This window comes from Marmota flaviventris, chromosome 18, assembly GCF_047511675.1.
Source record: "Marmota flaviventris isolate mMarFla1 chromosome 18, mMarFla1.hap1, whole genome shotgun sequence".
NCBI classification, from domain to species: Eukaryota; Metazoa; Chordata; class Mammalia; order Rodentia; family Sciuridae; genus Marmota; species Marmota flaviventris.
Window position 1 is genome coordinate 10,334,851 of NC_092515.1, and position 20,274 is coordinate 10,355,124.

Sequence of the window (20,274 nt, forward strand, 5' to 3'; positions counted from 1 at the left end):
GCTGAGGCAGGAGATTCAGGAGATTGCAAGTTCCAGGCCAGCCTGGGCGATTTGGTGCCTCCAAGTAAAAAAACTATTAGAGAAAGGGGGGGGTGGGAAATCTAACTCCGTGGTAGAGCAGAACTGGAAAACAAGGGAGGGGTGAAATTTTACAATGACACCATCACACTAGCATAAAATATATCAAAATATCTAACCCATAGGAATAAACTGAACTATTCACTATTTCTAAACTATATTCACTATTTCTACTCTGTTATCTATAAAACATCAAGATAAAATTCATACGACCTAAATCAAGAGGGATGCCATGTGCATGGATGGTGTTGGGGGTGCTACTCCATCAGTTTAGCTCTGAATGATGGGGGGGGAGAGGTCTGCAAATTAACTGCCAAAAGCAGATCAACAGGGAAAAGACAAAATGTATCCCACGCAGGCCAGAGCACTGCCCTGAGTCACTGGCTGAATGGCCACAGGACAAGATTTATACCAACTTAACACAAAGGGGAGAGATTCGTGGCTCCCGTGGGAAAGTGGGGATGGTTCTGTTGTTGCAATGCTGTCTCCTTCCTGAATTCCACACGCTTTCAAGAGGCTTTACTTGAGTCAGATAAGAAAAGTTCTGATTTCAAACGTTTTCACTTGAATATAATTTGTATGCCAAAATCTTCAGTATTCAGTATTTAATCAAAATTCAATGTTGTAAAGATGTCCTGACATCCTTAAACTGATTAATGGATTCAAGATAATCCCAATTACAATGCCACAGGTGTGAACGTGTGTGTGCATGCACGTTGACAGGCTGATTCTCAAATTCGATGGAGTCTGACTTATGTCCAGGCCAAGGTCAGAGGAGACGCCCTGCTTCAGGAAGAAGCAGGGCACCTGCTGAAGTCCCAGGTGCTTGTTGATCCTTGTCAAACCAGTTCCAGGCTCCTGGCCTCACCCTGCCCCTCTGGAGGGCCCCTCCCACAGGAGACCGAATGCACCTCACCTGTTTTGTTCCCCACTAACAGAAGCGTGGCCTGGTGAAGAGCTGGGCTTCCCAGCGAACTGGCCTCTCCGGCCTGAATCCTGGATTAGGATCCTGCTGAGGTTCAAAGGCGGCCTCATGGGTGTAGGGTAAAAGGAAACCACATACGTGGGACACGGGTGTCTGCTGGTCATTTAAAAATTAACTAGTGCCAGGCACAGTGGTGCACTCCTATAATCCTAGTGACTCTGGAGGCTGAGGCAGGAGGATTGCAAGTTCAAAGCCAGCCTCAGCAATTTAGTGAGTCCCTAAGCAACTTTGTGAGACACTGTCTTTAAATAAAAAATAAGAAGATATGGGGATGTGGGGGTGTGGTTATGCATCCCTGGATTCAATCTCTGTTACCTAAATAAATAAATAAAATTAAAAATTTGGTCATCCTCTCAGGGCCCCTGTGAGCCAAAGATGTTCTGAGCAGGGAAGTCAAGGTTGGTTTAGGCTTTAGAAAGACCTCTGGCTGCTGGCGCACACCTGTAATCCCAGTGGCTTGGGAGGCTGAGTCAGGAGGATTGTGAGTTCAAAGGCAACCTCAGCAAAAATGAGGTGCTAAGCAACTCAGTGAGACCCTGTCTCTAAATAAAATACAAAATAGAGCTCAGTGGTTGAGGCTCCCTCCCCTCAAAAAAAAAAAAAAAACCACCTCTGTCTGTCTTCTGGGGCTGAGTGGAGGAGGCAAGAGGGGGACAGGAGGCCTGGGAGGAGCTGGGGCAGGACCTGGGTTGCAGAGGAGCAGACTTGATCAGGGAAGGGACAGACAGCGGGCAAAGCAAGGAAAGAAGCCCCAGGGACCCCTCCTGGGAGCACCAATGTCAATCCTGCCTCGATTCTGGCTCTCGCCAGGTGAGGCTGCCCCTGTTCCCTCTGCAGAAATTGTAAATAATCCACATATCAAGGTGTGAATTTGATAAAGCTCAATAGATGCTTTTTAGTATGTTTGGATTTCTCTCTCTCTCTCTCTGTCTCTCTCTTTTTTTGTTGTTTGTTTGTTTTTTCCAGTGCTGGGGATTGAACCCAGGGCCTTGACATGCTGGGCAAGTGCTGAGCTGCATCTCCAGCCCCTGTTTGGATATTTTACAATAAAAAAAATATTTAAAGAAAAAAGCCTACCAAGACTGGGGGAGGGCACGGACATGAAGCTCTGAGAGGAGAAGCCCGTGGGAGCTCCCGACCTGAGGGAGAGGAGAGCAGTGGGAACACAGGAAGGAAAGGTGCGCGCATCAGCGCAGGCCCTGGTGCCCGAGTGCTGCCGCAGGGCAGAAGGAGGACCGAGAGCAGGCCACAGATGAGACACGCAGAACTGGGGGGTCTCCAAGGCCACCCTCAGGCTCCATAATTTCCCGAAAGGACTCGAAAAACCCCCTGCAATCTGTCATACTCGGCACTGAGGTTCGTTTCGGGGACAGGATCCAGGTGAAAACCCATCACGAGAAGCACGGCATGAGCAGAGTCCAGAGGGTTCCAAGAACCAGCTCCCAAGTGTCCATTCCCGGTGGAATCTGGACAGTACTGACTTCTCCCAGCAAGGATGAGTGACAAGTATGTCAAGATGTGCCGACCAGGGGAGCTCACCCAGGCCCTGATGTGCAGGGTTTTTAGGAGGATCAGATGAAGCTGACCACCCCGGGGCTGACCTTAGTTTCTAGTCCCTCCCGAGGTTGAGCCGATCCCACAGGGCCCAAATGCCACATCATAAATCTCCTAGTTAACGTAAACTGTGGTGTGGCTGAAGGCACCCGACAAACAACACAGTCTGCTCAGACCGGACATTCCAAGGACTTAAAGATCACCTCCCAGTAGTGGAGGGCAGAGGCCAGACCTCTATTTCAGCGAGGTTAATCCTTGACTATACAGAAAATAAAATTTCCCAGGACTCAAAAGAGAAACATGGTTCAAACAGAAGAGTGCAAACTAAAGGAGAGAAACTTTCTCATACACCCAATTAAGTATAAAGCCAGTGAAACAGAGATGACAAGAAACGCCTCTGTCATTACAGGTAAGAAAACCAGGACTCCATATTGCCAAGGATATGATTCTGAACCAGTCATTCTGGGCCTATAAACTGTTACCTATTCTGTCATGAAAGTGGAAAAAAAACCCACTTATAATATGTAAGAATGCAAATCACTTACCTACCAGACAACCTTTCTACAAAAAGTACTTAGGGATATATTCCAGCAAAACTAAAATGGGATTCAACAGAGGAGCAGTGTGAAGACATTGTAAGAGGATAGTCCTGCAGCAGCCCAGGGAACAGGCAGTATATCCAAGACTATTTAATAAACCGAATAGGAGCAAAGTGCTGATTGATATTGGCCTCATGGTGAGCTAGGCATGAAGTCCCGTTGTGGCAGTTTGAAAAACACCATTCTAGGAAAAATTTAAATGTTCAGTGCCTGATGCAATGATACACACCTATAATCTCAGCAGCTCAGGAGGCTGAGACAGGAGGATCACAAGTTCAAAGCCAGCCTCAGAAATTTAGGGAGGCCCTAAGCAACTGGGCAAGATCTTGTCTCTAAATAAAATACCAAAAGGACTGGGGATGTGGCTCAGTGGTTAAGCATCCCTGGGTTCAATCTCTGGTACCAAAAATAAATCAACATTAAAAAATAAAACCTTCATGCAGTAAAATCAAGGTTGAAATATAAGAAAACAAAAATGTGGCCTGACAAAGTGTTTAGACCCTACATTTAATGTTACAATTTTACATGGCATTGGTTTAATGAAGTAGGATTATGTCTTCATACAGATCCACATTGATTAGCATTTACATACTTTAATATACCAGCTCTATAGTTTCACCTTCAGACTCAGTGTATGGACAAAGCACTGAAGATTTATTATAACCTGGGGAAGGCACCCTGACCATGTAAAAATGATGATAGAGCAGACAGGGCTGGGGATGTGGCTCAGAGGTAGAAGGCTTGTCTAGTAGGCAGGTCTTGCTTTCTGTCCCCAGCAAGGCCTATATACACACGAATCAATGTACTAAACAAAGAAATAGAAGCATTATCTTTTTATTTGGCATTACATGGTTAAAGTAATAGAAACAAATATAGAAAAGATCAAAAGTAATTAACTTTTGAGGACTAGGACTAATGGAGACGCGGGAAGGTGGAATTCTGTGTGGTCTAACTCCGCCCTTGTGCATATGTTATTATTGTAACTACATCCAAGAAAAGTTAATTATTTGAAAAGTCTGCCTGGCTGCTGCGGGGGGCGGTGGGGGGGTGAGATGTAAGATGCTGTTAGAAATCCATCTTTGAGGGAGTAGAGGCGGCTTGCTGTTCCCCGCAGTCCAGGCGCCCAGGGGTGGTTATTAACCGTCACTGGAGCTCCGTGTCGGCTCAGCTCTGGGGCTGAGGAGCCCTGTCACGGGAATAAGCGACCGGGTGGGGAAGCAGTTTTCCCTAGAGCAGCAGAAAGGAAACTCCATCCAAAGCGAGCGCCCCAAGCCCACCCGGAACGCGCTTCAGGACCGCTCCCCTCCCTTCAGGGAGGAGGGCTGGAGCCGGCTGGCTCACCCGGGGGTTGTGGGAGGTGCAGACTCAGGGGCTCTCCGTGGCTGGACTTTGTACTCTGGGACCTCCTGTGACCTCCTCACCCCACCCGGGAGTGGCCCCCGGTTGAGGATCTCCACCAGCACTAGGGCAGCCTTTTTCGTTCCTAGCTGCTCGCCAGAATCTTTTAAAAGATGCCCTCGGGTCACCCCAGGCCAGATAAAGATAATAGCATTCCTGGCAGGACTTGGGGCTGGCTCTTATCTTCTTTAAGGCACCAGCTCCCTAAAGCCAGCCCAGCGATTCTGGTCCCTAAGGCGCAGACGGGACTTGGAGGGGAGGGGCTGGCAGGGGGCGCCCCTCTGAGACCCCCGACCCTCTCTCCCTCGCAGTGTACCACTGGGCGGAGATGCGGACTAAGATGCGCATCATGGGCTTCAACGCCGAAGCCGTGAAGCCGCTGAACGAGGGGGCAGCCGCCGAGCTGGGCGCGGAGCTGCTGGGCGAGGCCATCATCTTCGTCACGGCCTGCGGCTGCCTGCTGATGGAGTACTTGCGCCAACAGGCGCAGCGGCGCCACAAGGAAGCCGAGCGGCGCGCCGCGTGGAACGCGTTGCGGGACGAGATGGGCCACCTGGCGCTGGCTCTGGAAACGCTGCAGGGGCAGGTGCAGGCGACGCCGGCGAAGGGCGCCCTGGAGGAGCTGCGGCAAGAACTGCGGGAGGTGCGCGCCCAGCTCCACGCCGACCAGGTCCGGAACCCGGACCCACTGCCCGATCTCCTGGAGTACTAGGGGGACGCAGGGCCTGTGCTGGACATGACTGCTATCTGAGCTGCGAGGTCTCCGACCTGGCCACCTGGCCTGCCGTCTGCCCTGTCCCATCCTCTATCTGGCCATCGGACACCACCTGATCTCTTTGGGATCAGAGGGATCCTAGGATGTGATTCAATCGGGCACCTCCCTACTAACCTGTCCAGTGGTACCTTCCACCTAGTGTCCCCCCCCTCCCACTGGTGGAACGTTCCAACAGGGACCCGCCCCGTCCCCCTGACCTCGCAGGCACACACCTACCGAGCGCTTTGGAAAGGAAAAGCAGTCGTGAATGGGACCCGCCTGTCCACTAGGTGGGTCAGCAGGACAAAACAAAAGTGGATTCTGCACTTGGATTTAGGCAGCCTCTCAATCGGCCATTCACACGCCCACTTACCTGAGGCGTGGCCCCTTCCCCTGGGACCCCCATCCATGGCACCGGTACACCCCCTGCCTCTTCTTCATTGGTTCAGACCATTGTTAAGAAAATGCAGAAAGTTCCAAAGGACTTTCCGGACCGTGGTGCCTGCCTCTACCTCCGTCTCCGAGGGCATAGGGAGATGGACCTTGCCAGCCTCGGCCCCATCGAGTCACCCAGGGGCTCTTGCCTTCAATACTCCGTGGTGCCTTCGCCGGGATCATCTTCCCGAGGGGGTCGTTCCAACCGAAACCCCTCTTCCTTTAGTCTATGGCATAACCCACTGGCAAGGCTGAGCTGGGTCTTCCTGGGCAGTGCCTCCCAGATCCGCCTCCCTGGTCTGTTCTAGCAGGATGTAGCTCTTAGGGGAAGGGAAATGGGTGCCCACCAGGGCAAATCCACTTTTTTCAGTCTCAGCCCCTTTTACCAGTCCCAAGTCATTGACCTATTCCTGTCCTTTCTCACAGCCTTCCCCTGTGGTCCAATTCAGTAGCCTTTTTTAAAGGACCCATTTATCCTCTAAATATAAGGTCAGTGTCACATCCCTCATCTTCCATACAGATCTGCTCCTGGGAGAGCCACTGCCCTTCCTTCTTGCACCTCTTCCGTGAGAACCCCACCCCATTCAACTGGAATGGCATCCCACTGAGCTTTACACACACACACACACAGCCAACTCACTGAGCACTCAAGGAGCACATATTAACTCTAATTTTGGAATCCTATTCTTTTTTTAAGACTGCAGAATTAAAGGAGCTCTAGGGTGAAGAAATCATCTTAATGTTCTTGAGAACCATGATTCCCATCTGCCCAATGGACACATGTCATTAAAATTAGGAAAGAAGCTGGGAGTGTTCTGGAGAAAGGGGGCAGTCATCACATGGTGAATCAGAGGCTCTGAGTAGGCCCCCGACTGTGCAGGGCCAGTCAGTGAGGCCCGTCCCTGGCCTTCTCCAGGATGGCCAAGCAGTTGGGGCAGCCTAAGAGGCACAGGTAGAGGTGAGAAGGGACTGGGGTGGGGTGGGGCAGCATCTCATTCACCAAGGTCACCAGAACCCCTCCCGTCACTCCAGAGATCTTCACACTTATAAAAACTGCAGATTTATTCCACAAGGGCCCATTCTCAAGAAGCTGGAGGTAAAGGGGGAGGTTCCTCCCTTCTCCCTCCCTTATTCCCCAGGGGGTAAAAATGGTCTGGACCCCAAAACCTATCCAAATAAAAAAACCCAAAAAACTGAGGTTTCAAAAAGTTACAGCATCTTAATTCCTCATAGAAAAGGGAAGGAGCTCGAGGGAAGGGGGGGTCCCGGGGGTGGGGGAGCACCCCAGTCTGGTGAGACACCCACCCTAAAATAGCTGCCCCAAATGGGCTAGCCTGGGGCTATAGCATTTAAAAACTCCCACACCCCGTTTTATCAAAACCAAAAAGGAAAAAAAAATTTCCCTTTCCCCCCAAACCCAAATATATATATAATATATTTTTTTCCTTTAAAAAAAAAAAAACAACAAAATGATTCGAAGGCATTAAGCATTAAAGTGAATCTAGAACAAGGGAATGTGAAATTCCCTCCTTCCTTCCCCCTTACTGTGGGGTTAATTGGTACATCCCCAACAGAGGAACCAGCCCCAAGGGGATGGCAGAGGGGAAGGACCAAAGGGAGCAAAGGGTGGGGGCCTCCCCAGCTCATCAATCAGCAGCCAGTAAGGGTGTGGGCACGGTGCCAGGGAAGCCACACCCCCTTGGAATTTTCCAAGTGGGATCCGGAGGGGGAAGATGCATTCCTGTGTAATCTTCAGCCAATTCCATGTCAAGTAGAGGCAGGGAAAGCAGGGTGACAGGCCGGGTGTGCAGAAAGAGAAACAGGTCATTTGGGTCCCTGTGGTCAGGGGGAACCCCGTTTCCTTAGCTCCTGGACAAAAGCTGGAAGGAAACAAGAGGCAGGGTCAGAGCCAGTCTCTTCTCTCCTCCCTGACAAGTCAAGAGGATCTCCAAGGGACACATCGGGACACATCGCCACTGCTGCAGGGTAAGTTAAAGTTCAAACACCTCACCTTCAATTATCTCCTCTTTGACCTTCTGTAATTCCTTCCTCACCTCTTCCAGAAGCTCCTGAAAATAATGGGGCATAACCATTCAAGAGAGGGTCCTGGAACAAACAAATCCCCTCCTTTCTTTGTGACACTAACCTAGGAACACACTACCACCAAATGACTGTCCCTGCCACTTTTTTTTTTCTTTTTCTTTTGTACCAGGGATTGAACCCAAGGGTGTTTAAACACTGAGCCACATCCCCAGCCCTTTTTAATATTTTATTTAGAGACAGGGTCTCACTGGGTTGCTTAGGGCCTCATTAAGTTGCCGGGGCTGGCTTTGAACTTGCAATCCTCCTGCCTCAGCCTCCAGAGTTGCTGGGATTACAGGCATGCACCACCAGGCCTGGCCCCAGCCCTTTTTGAGACAGGGTCTCATTAAATTACCCAGGCTAGCCTTGAACTTGTGATTCTCCTGCCTCAGCATCCTGAGCAGCTAAGATCATAGGCTTGCACTCAGCCAATTTCCCCTTTTCTTATTTATTTATTTGCACTGCTAAGGATGGGACTCAGGGCCCTGTGTGCTAGGTTAGTACTCTACTACTGAGCTACACTCCAGGACCCCTACCTACTTTCCAACTGGCTGAAGAGCCAGAGGAAACAGGTAGAGACCTACCCCCACTTCCTGACATGGCTGCCAAGGTTATGGAATGACTGGGTTATTTTATAAGAGAATTCTAGATCCTTGGAGCCAAAAGAAAAGTACTGGAGAACATCCAGTACCAGGCCTGGCAAATGCATTTCTCTGTCCTGCCAATTTGGATTGATAGATGGCTGGAGTCTCTGGGCTCAGAAGGACTCAGCAGGAATGTGTGCTGATAGATTTCCTAAGGTCTGTCACAGGCACTAGGAATGGGGTATGATGTCTGTGACATCCCTGACCCAATCCAGTCCCTCCACTTCTCAGCCTGGAGTTTCCAAGGTCTTCTCTAGAATCACATGCACATCAGTAGCAGGCTCTGGACGTAGATCTCCTTTCCTCTGGCCCCTGTCTAGTTTCCAGCCTCCACCCCAGCCTCCATCCCAAGTTACCTGCTTCACCTTCTCCAGGTCTGACTCTTCCCCAGAGCTGTGCGTAGAAGCCTGGGCCTCAGAAGCAGTGATGGAAGATGAGGACTTCATCCTGGAAAAGTTGGTGTGGTTTGGGACAGATAAGAGGCTCAAAGGAGGATCTGTCTCCCTTGCCTCCCATTCCAGGGGTTACATTGTGTTCCTCCCTATAAATTGGGCAAGTTCAACTATTTAGGGGGTGCAGCCCCAATGCTGATGGCCCACCTTGGCAAGGTTGTGCTGTTCTTCTCCCAGGGTCTCCGCACAGGTTCTAGGGATCAGGGAACAAATCAGATCAGGGACAAGGACTGCCCCCAATCTTTTCCCCTCAGCCTCAACAGCCCAAAGAAGCATTTTAGGAGACTACAATCCCCAGACTTATTCCCAGACTTTCCAAGAGGGTGCTTTGTGAGAACAGGGCATCCTGGGACTTGTAGTTTCTGTGGCTAGACAAGAGTTTCACTCACCACTCTGGGCTGGGACTCTGGCCTCTGGCTCCTCCTGCTGGTAGGAAATAAAAATATCATGAGGCAGCCCCTGTCACACCTCTGCTCATTTCCTCTTCCAGGTCCAAGGCCAGCCCAGCCCTAAGACACCCCCTCCCCAATGCCCCTACCCTCTTGGGGCATCCTAAGGTGTACAGGGCAAGAAGAGACCCTCACTCACACTGGCAGATTCTTCCTTGGGGGGTTTCTCCCCAACCTGTGTGGCTTTCCTTCTGCAGAAGGGAAAAGCAGGACAGATGCTTCAGTCCTACCTCAGCCACCCAACAACCCTGCTTCCTGTTGGTCTAGAAATGTGGGCTCCTGGATTTAGCATTCTGGATTCATGAAGGCTAAGGAAACTCTAGTTTTAGAAGTTAAAAGTATTGTTCTTCTAGGGCTGGGGCTGTCGCTCAGTGGTTGAGTGCTTGCCTCGCATGCGTGAGGCACTGGGTTCAATCCTCAGCACCACATAAAAAAACAAATAAATAAAAACAAAGATATTGTGTCCATCTACAACTAAAAAAAAAAAAGTGTTTAAAAAATATTGCTCTTCTAGAATTAGGGTGGTGAGCTCTCTGGTCCTCACATTTAGGAAATCATAAAATTCTAAAGTCAGGGACTCTCTCCTAGATGCTGAGGGGGTTTCCTGAGGTTCTCGAATCTAGGCTTTAGAACATTCTACCAGGTCATCAGCCACCTCAGGAGACTAAGTCTCCAGTATTAAACCCAAACCTGGATGGAGGTCAAGGGGCAACTTTCACCCAAAGAAACAAAACAGGGATCAGAGCCACCCGCCTCGCCCCAAACTGCAGTCTTGAGGGGACTCAGGCCGGGGCTCGGGCTCACCTCCGGGCCAGCATGGCATTCATCTCCTCCATGAGCCCCCCACCTGTGCTTCGGGTGCTCTCAGCTTTGGTGGCCAAGGGCCCTCCTGAGGCCTCCTCCTGCTGGAGAAATCAGGAAGGACAGAGGTCTTGAAGGACGGGCCTCCGGGGACTCGGCCTCCTCCCATCATGTCCAGCAGCGTCCTGGCCGCCCCACCCTGCCTGCTGCCGTCACCTTGCTGACTTTCCTGAGTTTGGCTCCGGCAATGGCTGCAGCCAGGCCAGGGGCTCCAGCTCCCCCACCACTGGGGCCTTGTGCTGCAGGGAGAGGGGGTGCAGGGGGCGGGCCTCCCCCTGCACCATGTCCTGCAGCCGAGACCCCTGAAGGGGGCAGGCCTGGGGGTGGGGGAGGGCCCGGAGGAGGGGGAGGTCCTGGAGGTGGGGGTGGTCCCCCCATGGGGGGAACAGGTGGGCCTCCTGAAAGAAAACAGAAAAGGAGCCACTGAGAGGAGCCTCATCATTGTCCAGCCAGCCTGCCCCTTTCTCCAGGGGGGACCCCAACTCCCACAGCCCCTTGTAGTCACCTGCATTGGAGACCCGGCGTTCCCGCTCCATATACTCAGGCTGGCTGGGCTGCTGCCTGTGGTGAGGGTGACAGGGCCAGCGTCAGTCAAGGCCCATCACCATCACTTGTGTGGCCACTGACCTCTGGCTCTGGTGAGGGTGCTCCTAATTCCCACCCAAGCCTTCCTTCCCCAGGGGCCCAAGAAAGGTAGGGTAGAGAATGGGGGGCAGGAGAGACGGCGAGACCAGGATGTGAGTTCTAGCCATTAAACTGCCACGTGCACCCCAATCGTAGAATGCCCTTTAACAACCAGATCCTGGTCCTCGGAATCAGAAGCAGGGGGCCTAGAAGCTTTACAAGCTGAGTGTGAGTTTTCTGTCCGTTTTATTTTATAGTTCTAGGATCACACCACTCTACCTGGAGACACAGTCCCTGACCTTTGTATGTTTTTTGTTTGTTTTTGTACCAAGGATTGAACCCAGGGGCTCTGGGTTCATGGAGCCATATCCTCAGCCCTTTTTTAAAAAAATTAATTTTGAGATAAGATCTCACTAAGTTGCTGAGGCTGGCCTGGAACTTGGGATCCTCCTGCCTCAGCCTTCCTATTGCTAGGATTACAGGTGTGCACTAGCACACCTGGCTGTGAGGAGTTTCCTGAACCCCAGGAGATGGGGTGTCTGCAAGCTGTTTACTTCTAGTCCCTTGGGAGTTGGGACTTTCTGGAAACTGAGAGTTGGAGAGGTCATGGGTTCTCCAGCAGAAGAAAGGTTCCCCACCCAGAGACCAGCCCACCTTTTCTGCTGCTCCACCTCCTCCGGGGAGGGGCCGTTCTGGATGGACCAGGCCGGCGGTGCTGGGGGTGCAGGAGGCCCACCTCCTGAAAGGTAAGAGTAGAAAGGGTCATGAGTCCACCCTGGGAGTCTGCAGGGATCTGCCCCGGCCCTTAGTGCTGTCCCTTGGGTCACTCAGCAGTCCTGCCAGAGTTGCACACTTCCTCCTTGCTTTGAGACCCTGACAATTGGGGCCCAGGTGTGGTTCCAGCTTCCCTTGGCAGAGCTGCCCTGAGATAGATGATGTTGGGATACCCAAGAGACAGACAGGGAAGCTGCGGCCCAAGGGGGTCAACAGCCCCAAAGCTGTGTAGTTTGGAATCTGCAGGAACAAGCTTGAATTCCAGATGACCTGAGCATCTGGACTCTTGACCACAGCCAGGGCCACATGGAGCCTGCCAGGACCTGGAAAGGCTGAGGGCTTCCTCCTCATCTGCCCCAGGGCTCTGACCCCCTCACACATACACTGCTACTGCGTTTGTCTGTGCGCCCCCAGACGAGCAGGCCCTTCGGCTCTAGCACTGCAGTTGCCCCACGAGGCAACCCCTCTGCTGCGGGGGATTTCCAGCCCTGCAGCAGCAGCTCCAGACCATGGGTGCCCAGCAGCCACCCGAAGCCTGGCCGCTTCAAGCCCCATCTGGGGACCAGGAACTTGGGCTGGCCCAGCCCCCGCACCGAGCCTGCACTTGACCCAGATCCCCAGGCAACTCAGATGTGCACGAAAGTTTAAGAAATACCAACTGGAGACTGCTTTGGTTTTGTTTCTGCAGGGCTGGAACCAGGGCCTGCTACAGGCCAAGCCAGCACTCCACTACCAGCTCCTCCTCAACCCCCATCTGGAGACTTTTAAAATATCAATGCCCCAAAACTACTAGACGACATAAAGCAGCAGGGTCACCTGGGGAAAAGGCTGGAGGGTGGAAATCTAGACACCCCTGAAGAAGGTACGCTCAGGAGCCCACCAGATCCTCCCCATACGTTTGCACCAGACCAACCAATCAGGCCCAGATGGTAGGGCAGCAGCCTCGGGCCCACCCACTGGTCGCAGGTCCCACTGCCCCTGCTGCCCCCGCTGACCTTCCAAGGCCTCCAGGGCGCTGGCCATGCCGGCAGCAAACTGCGCTGCGTCCTCCTTGCTGCCGAAGTTGAGGCCCCAGACCTGGCGGGCATCCCGCCACTGATGGAAGTTGGGGGTGGCCTGATTATACTTCACACCCCGGACGATGGCACAGTTGATGACCACCTGGCAGGAGGGGAAAGGAGGTGAGGGGCGGTGGGCTCAGGAGGGGCTCAGCCCACAGAGAGAGGGACGAGGGCGCCACACCTGCTGGTCAGGCTGCATCTTGCGTCCGACAACCCGGAAGGAATTGGCCGTGGGGTTGTGGTAGATCTGCACACGGCTGAAGGTCTGGGGACCCGTGCCGGCAGGCAGCCACCGCTTGTTGCCATCATCATAGAGCATCACCGTCGCCCGGCTCGAACAGATAACGGTCTCGCTGCCAGAGGTGAACAAAAAGGGAGAGGGAGTGGTCACCTTCTTCACTTGGGTCTCCCCAGAAGATCCGAAGGGAAAAAGAGCAAGAGGAAGAACAAGAGAGGGGGCGAGGCATCCTCCAGGAGGATAAGAGGGCAGATCAGAGAGGGGAAGACAAGTGAGGGGCTGGGACAGATGGGGCAAGGGACAGAGGGGACAAAGAAACAGGAAGAGGGGACAGATGGGAGGTGAGGAAGGCAGAGTCAGGCTGGTAACACCTGTGACAGGCAGATAGGGCGTGGTGGGAAAGGAGGTGACCAGGCAGAGACAGAGATAAAGACAGAGGCAGGCAGACAGAGACAGAGATCAGAGAAGAGGGAGGGAGACGCAGGTGAGCACCAGAGGCTGTGGCCCTTCCCCGGTCTCCATCAGCCTGCAGGGACCCCTCCCTGCCTCTCAGGTCAGAGGAGGAAGCAGAGGCTCAAAGAGGGGAAGGGTGAGGGCTGCTGAGAGCTAGGCCCCTCTTCCCCCAGGTCACCTCGCTCTCACCAGCTCCCCAGGGCATCAACTGCCTCTTGAATGGCCCCAGGGCAGACACTTCCTGATTTGGGTCAGGCCCTCACTGGGTGGGGCTGGGGATAGCTACACAGCAGTGGCCCAGACAGACAACCCTGGCGCCACCCTCCCAGGGCTCACAGTCCAGTTCAGAGACAGACATCCCAGACAGTGACAACTCAGGGTCCCAGCCCAGGTCTGGGGCACTCAGAAGGAGCCCCTTGGGTCAGGCAGGGCTCCCAGAGTGTGGAACAGCTGGCTTGGTCTTAGTGGAGGGATCTGTCTGAGCCCAGACCTGACTTCCCAGGCCTGGGTTCAAAGCTCTGCTGAGGGCTGGCTATAGCTCAGGGCTCGCCTCCTGTGCACCAGGCCCTGGTTCAATCCCCAGCACCACAGGAAAGAAAAAGAAAAAAAAAGCTCTGATGAACCCTTTCCACCACGTGATCACAGCAAGGGATGGTAGGGAACTAACAGTCTGCTCTTCCCTGCCCACCAACTGGAGAAATGCAGGTGGCCTCCTCCCGAGGTGGTGGGTGCGAGTAAGGAGTCTAGACACTTGAGCACCTGGCGACTGTCAGCACCATGTCGCGGGCACCCTGGGCAGGCCCGCTAGTGCCCTATACAGCTGTACCCCTCTAGCCCGCGGACTGGGAGGCTCAATCCCCCTCCCCCAGTGAGGAAACTCAGACTCCCAGACGGGAAGTGACTTGGCCAAGGTCACACACAGACAGGGGAAGTGGGGGGGGAAGCACTGATCTCTACCCTACCCCACACCCACCCGTTTCTTTCCTGAAAAGAAGAAGTTGGTGGTCAGAGGTTTCCGGGGAGAGAAATTACGCCCACAAATGGGGGGGGGCTGGGGCCTGACACTGAAGCTGAGCAAGCTGGTCTAGGGAAACCCTCTATAGGCCCTGGGGACTGAGCCCATGTCCCCACTGTACATAACTGGCATCTCCTCCCCTCGGATCCTTCCGCTGGGTCAGAGCCCTGAGCTCTTCCCCAGAGCCACTGGTTTGTCCCCACTGCAGTCCCTCTGAGGACACTATTTCATCCTCACCTTGCAGATAAGACTGCTGATCAGGGGCCCAGAGAGGCTGAGTGACTGGGCCACTAGTGACACAGCCACATAGCTACGAAGCAGCAGAGAAATGAAACCTTTTTTCCTCCAGTACTGGGGATGGAAACCAGGGCCTGACCCGCCAGGCAAGGGCTCCACCCCCGAGCCACAGCCCAGTCCCAGAGTGAGGATTCAATCCAGGCCACCTGGCTTCCAAGTCCACAGCCTTAACCACAGGGAAGCCTGGGCCCTACCAAGCACCAGGTGTCATTTGGACAAGCACAGCCTCGGGGGGCTGTTTCTGGCTCTGGTGCCTCTGGCAGGGCAGGGTTAAGGTCTTGCCCACACCTGCCACCCACACCCAGAACACTCTGGCCAGGTGCCCAAGAGCTGGAGAGCTGTCGCTGCCCCACCCTGGCTGCACTTTGCCCTCCCAGGTGGCCCTGCCCTGCTAAGGCTCTGGCCTGGCCAGAGAGCTAGGCACCTGCAGGGTGACCCTGGGCTGGTCCTGCCCTCCCCCGGGTTCTTAATGAACCCACCGCAGCTGAAGGATCCTGTTAAAACCCAAGGCGGATAGTGTCCCTGTCCTGGGAGCTCTTTGGGGCCTAAGGGATCTGCCTTGCCCCCCCCACAGCCCGGCTTCCACACTGTTCCTTCAGGGTGCCCGGAAATCCAAGGCCTGGGCCTGGCCTGCACTCTCACCTCCTAGCTGTCACCTCTTGCGAAAAGCCCTCCCTAACTTCCTGGTCTGGAGAAGCTCTCCCCTCTCCTCCCCTCCAGCACTTTTCATAGCAGCATCTGCCCGAAAATCTATCCTGTCCTCCCCAAATGTCAGGTCTACAAAGGCCAGGGGGGTTGTCTCTTCTGTTCACTGCTGCGTCCCCAGAATAGTACCTAGCACTTAGCAAGGACTCAAGAGTTGTTAAATAAACACATCTGTAAAAAAGGCCAACTCCTAATAATGACAGCTGACATTTATCAGCTAGCTTGTGTCCCAGACACCATTCCAGGCACTGGGACCCAATTTCTAGCTGGCCCAGTTATACAACCACAAGAAGTAGACTCTGCAGGCACAGAGAGGTGAAGACATTTGATGCAGGTCACACAGCAAGTAAGTAGAAGGGCTCATTTGAACCCAAATCCACCTAAGTTCTTCATTTAAAGATGAGAAAATAACTAGGATGAAGTTTTTAAAAAGCAATGTACAAAGTAGAGTGGATCAGAGGTTTCAGAAAAAAAATAAAAGGTGGGGAGGATATAAATATATCCACACACAGTGATATATGCAGAGGCTTCTCAAGAGACGAACTATGAGTCAGTGAGGGAGAAGCAGATATTTCACACCTTTTACCCTTATAGTTCTTTTTCTTTATTTTCACTTATTATGAACTGGAATTACCTGTAAAACCCTAATTCATAAGTTAAAACACACACACACACACAAAAAAAAAAAAAAAAAAAAAAACCTATAAACTAGGCAAAAGCTGGAGTGGAAAACCCCACAGTCAGAAAGTGGATTGTAGGGGTGAGACAGTTCCTGGGTGCTGGGGTCACACCCTGCCCTGAACATGAAAACTCCATAATCCCCCAGCAGAGACCCCAGGCCTCCAAGAAAGTCACCTCCTTGTTGTGTGGCTTCACTTCTGTGCCCCTCAGTTTCCAGCCCTGGGATGGCTGTAAGGATAAAAAGAGATGACACCAAGCCCTGAACTAGGACCTGGAAAGTGGCACACATTTGTATTTTGAGCTGAGAGTCCTAACAGGAGGGAGGAGGCTTCCCCTGCTGGAGGTAATACAGCGCATCCACCTTCCAGATGCAATTCTTTCCCTTCCCTTCACTGCTCCCCTCTCCAGCGCTCACCCCACAAAACTCGTGGTGCACACACACAGCCTTCCCCAACTCCCAGCTCTCTTTGAAGCAACCCCAGGTGAGGAACCCAGTGTAGGCTCTGGGAGCTTGTGTGGTTTCTCTGGTCCCTCCTTCCTAGTAGGCCTCAGTTTCCCAACTGAACAGGAGGGTAAAGTTTCTGTGTGGATTTCTTTTTGATTACCTGAATGATCTTAAGTTCATGTGTGCACTTTGCTTTGTTTTTACAGTAAAAGCATGTTATTTTATAATTTTTAAAAAACTACAGGTTTTATTTCCCTCTCTTTTTTTCTTCAGTACTGGGCTCTGAACCCAGGAGCACTTGGCCAGGGCTACATCCCCAATCCTTTTGCATTTTTATTTTGAGACAGGGACTTGCTAAGTTGCTGAGGCTGGCCTTGAACTTGCGGTCCTCCTACCTCATCCTCCTGTGTGGCAGGGACTGTGGGCCTGCTCCACTGTACCTAGCTTCCTTTTTCTTTCATAGCACAATACAGACAGTCCTGGGTTCAAGCTCAATATCGGCCACTTTCCAACTATCTGACTTTAATTGGCAATTTGCTTAACTACTCTGTGTCTCAATTTTCCCCATCTTGTAAACTGAAGGTTGAGACAGGGCACAAGGCTGTCACTGTCTTGATCTTAAAATCATCATGAGGGCTAAACTGAATCAGATGCTGAGTACAGTGCCTATCATGAAGTAGAGGTCTGACTACATGATCTCATCACTTAAAAAAAAAAATAAAACAAGAACAATAACTTCTATTATTGTAAGAGGAAAGAAAGAAACCAAATTCTTCCTAAGTCCCTTCTGCTGGGGTTCCCTGCTCTCCCAGAAGCCCAGATCCCGGATGCAGACACTCAACAAATATTTGTCAAATGTGAGAAAAAGAAGTATATCTTGTAATTTTCCATCTTAACATCCTCTCTTCCAACTGCCCCAGGACTGTCCCCAGTCAAACCATCCAGAAATCAGCCCATTCCAGCCTCCTCCCCTCGCTGAAAACTGCCCAAGAATTCCTGAGAATCTGCGCCAGGCCTCTCTCATTTTGAGCCTCAGTTTCCCCACCTGGGAATAGGGGCATGGGTCATTTTGAATCCTAGCTGTCCTTGGAGAAGGAGCACTGCCCAGGAAGTTCTGTGTGACCACCGGCAAGGGAGACCCCTTAGAAGGTGGGAGGAACATTGGTGGGACAAGCACCCTCAACTTCTGCACACCCCGCGGAGTCGGGAGGTTCGGCCTCCTCGGCCAAGGGAGAGGGGGCCCTGTGGAGGGCCAGGGCCTCCGGGCTGGGGGGAGGGCAGGAGGCCGGCCCAGACACTGCTCCTGCCCTTTTACGGTCTCGCAGTGAGTGAGGCAGCACTAACTCGGACATCCGCCATCCGCCTTCCACCGTGCCTGGGACCGGAAACGGGCGGGGCTGGGGGCGGTGGGAGAGAAGAGTCCCCCGGGAGAGAGTGAAGGAAGAGGGCCTATCTCCTGCAAACTGCCCCTCTCGGGATGTTGCTCCACTGGGGAAAGGCTATGCAGGGAGGTGGAGGGTGTCTGAGGGTGTCGCCTGGCTCCAGATCTTCCAACAATTCCTTTCACTACAGAATCCCCCGCCCCACAGCAGGGGGGGTTCTGTAAGGATTCTAAAAAGGAATGTCACCCTGATGTCAGAGGGCAGGGGTGTGGGGAATAAGGAGGAAGTGGAGGATGTGGGCATCAGGGGGTTAATCTCAGCTGTCCCCAGGGGCCTCCCCCTCAGGCCGGGGGGCTTTGGTGCAGGAAGTCCCAGAGAGAGTGGAGGAAGGGAGATAGTATTGTCAGACTCTGGCCCCAAGGGAGAGATTATGGGGGGTCATGGGAGGGAAGAAGAGGGGCCCCGAGGTCAGCACTGGCCCCGCCCTCAGGTGAGCCCAGGAGTTTGGGGGAGGCCCGGGTAATACAAAATCCAAAGTGCCTTGGGGCCCCTCACCCCAGGATTATATTACTGGGAAGAGAGCTGGAACTATCTGCTAAGCCTGGGTCCCTGGGGGAGAAGGCTGTGACCTTGAAGCCTCCTAGCGCCCCCTCCTCCAATCCCAAGGCTCGGAAGGCTGGCGGGGGGCAGTGAGCCCAGGGGGAGGGGCTGTGGTGCCCAAAGTGGCTGGCCCCCAGCGCTCCGGCCCGCCCGCCACACCAGCTGTCTCGACAGGTGAGTCAGGAAGACAAAGGCCCCCCTCCCCCAGCTGCCGCGCCCCCTCTCTCCCCAGGGCCCGCAGGTGGGGGTGAGGGCCGCCCTTCTGGCCCCGGGCCGGGGAGCCGCCCTCGGCGAGGAGCGCTCGCTCGGTCCTAGGCACGGCCGGTTTGAGGCAGATCATGGATGAGGAGCGACGGGGGAGGGGAGTCCCAACCAGACCCTCGGGGCTGCGCCTGGTCCGTGGGTTATGGGTCAGTCTACAATCACCCTCCAACAGGAAGATTTAGGAGTCCCCCAAATTTAGGGGATCGAGAAGTAGCCCCGAAGTTAAGGAGCGCGGTCCCACTCGGGGAGACTTTCCAGCGCTTCAAAAGCGGGGACCCTGCAAATCCTGGGTCTGCAAATCCAACAACCCTGCTTCTCGGTTGTCTTTCTAGGTCCCAGGGTCTCCCAACCCGACCCCCCACAATCCCTCCAGACCTCAATTTGAGGATTCGGGAAGATTTGACCTCAGTTTAAATTCTAGCATCCCTGCGAGCAGGATCTGCCAACTTGGAGGTGCTCTGAAAAAAGTCTTGAAAATTAGGGAGTCCTCGGGGCTCCCCCAAATCTGAGGACTCTCAGAAGGACCTCATCGGCACCGCCCTGAGCCTTAGGAGTCACGGAAAGGTGGTTGATAATGTTAGTCCGTCTAAGGGGTCTTGGCCCAAAGCTGAGGCTTCCAAAGCCCTGTCCCCAAATTCCAGCGGGGCGACTGGGGGAGGGGGACAAAGGCGGGGCGAGGAGGCTGTGCGGCGGGGAAGGGTCCCGAGGCAGTTCCGGGCTCACCTCATGGTTGCTTGGCGGGCAGGCGGCGCGCCCACGGGCTGGCTGCTCCCGGGGCGCCCCTGGCGCGAGCTTCAGGGGTTCGGGCTGGCTCCAGGTTCTGCTCAGTCGCCCCCAGGGTCCCGCCCCATAGAGTCCGGCTTCCTGGGGGAACGTGGATCGGGCCGGGGCGGATCCTCGGGCTCCTCTTCCCGCCGATAGTTTGATGGGGGGGTCCCAGCGACGGAAAGGGGGTGCGGCGCTGCCTCCCGGCGCGCCCCCTCGGCCGGCGGCGGCTACAACGTTACTCTTACTACTGTACTTCTCTTCGCTACATTTCGTTCCAAAATTCCACTCCCCGCACCCACAATTCCCTGCGCCTTAAAGGGGCCGCGGAAACCACTAGGCGGGGGATGGAGGGCGCTTAAAAGGGCAACGCGGAACCCTCGACTTCCGCAATTTCCCTTTCCCCATCGTTATTGCACAGGGTTTGCTCCCCGGCCTTTCGCCCAAGTTGGGGGACAAGCTTGGTGGGGGAGAAGGGAGCCTTCCTTGACTTCGAGTCCTCTCACTGGGACTTCTGGGGGGAATCTCGGCGGAGCCAGTTTCTCCCGTCCCACTCTCACCCGCGACTTCTTCATTTCTTAATGTTAAGCTCAATTTTCGGAGGCAAGGAAGATCCTCTGGTTAGGGAAGGGGTCTGTTAAATTTTCTCCCTTAGAGCCCACGTTTGGACGTCCCCTGC

The 20,274-nt window shown here is 53.6% G+C and overlaps 2 protein-coding genes across 5 annotated transcripts; one reads left to right on the forward strand and one right to left on the reverse strand.

The window, feature by feature from the left end:
* The first annotated feature begins 2,035 nt into the window (after positions 1-2,035).
* LOC114101082 (outer mitochondrial membrane lipid metabolism regulator OPA3) lies at positions 2,036-7,000 on the forward strand. The gene is made up of 2 exons (XM_027945977.3): positions 2,036-3,026; positions 4,926-7,000. Exons 1-2 carry the CDS (start codon positions 2,918-2,920, stop codon positions 5,324-5,326), a joined length of 510 nt encoding a protein of 169 aa, XP_027801778.1. The 5' UTR covers positions 2,036-2,917; the 3' UTR covers positions 5,327-7,000.
* On the reverse strand, positions 6,848-20,274 carry Vasp (vasodilator stimulated phosphoprotein). 4 transcript variants are annotated; one of them, XM_027945975.3, is made up of 13 exons: positions 19,554-20,274; positions 12,932-13,103; positions 12,685-12,850; positions 11,570-11,654; positions 10,797-10,852; positions 10,448-10,689; positions 10,235-10,332; positions 9,570-9,621; positions 9,371-9,407; positions 9,129-9,174; positions 8,886-8,976; positions 7,815-7,872; positions 6,848-7,683 (listed from the first exon to the last, which is right to left on the reverse strand). In XM_027945975.3, the coding sequence occupies exons 1-13, from the start codon at positions 19,556-19,558 to the stop codon at positions 7,646-7,648; spliced, it is 1,146 nt and encodes a 381-aa protein (XP_027801776.1). In that variant the 5' UTR covers positions 19,559-20,274; the 3' UTR covers positions 6,848-7,645. The 4 variants fall into 4 exon arrangements, with proteins under 4 accessions (XP_027801776.1, XP_027801774.1, XP_027801777.1 ...); XM_027945973.3 differs by having other exon boundaries at positions 10,235-10,335; positions 19,554-20,269; XM_027945976.2 differs by having other exon boundaries at positions 9,371-9,404; positions 19,554-20,268.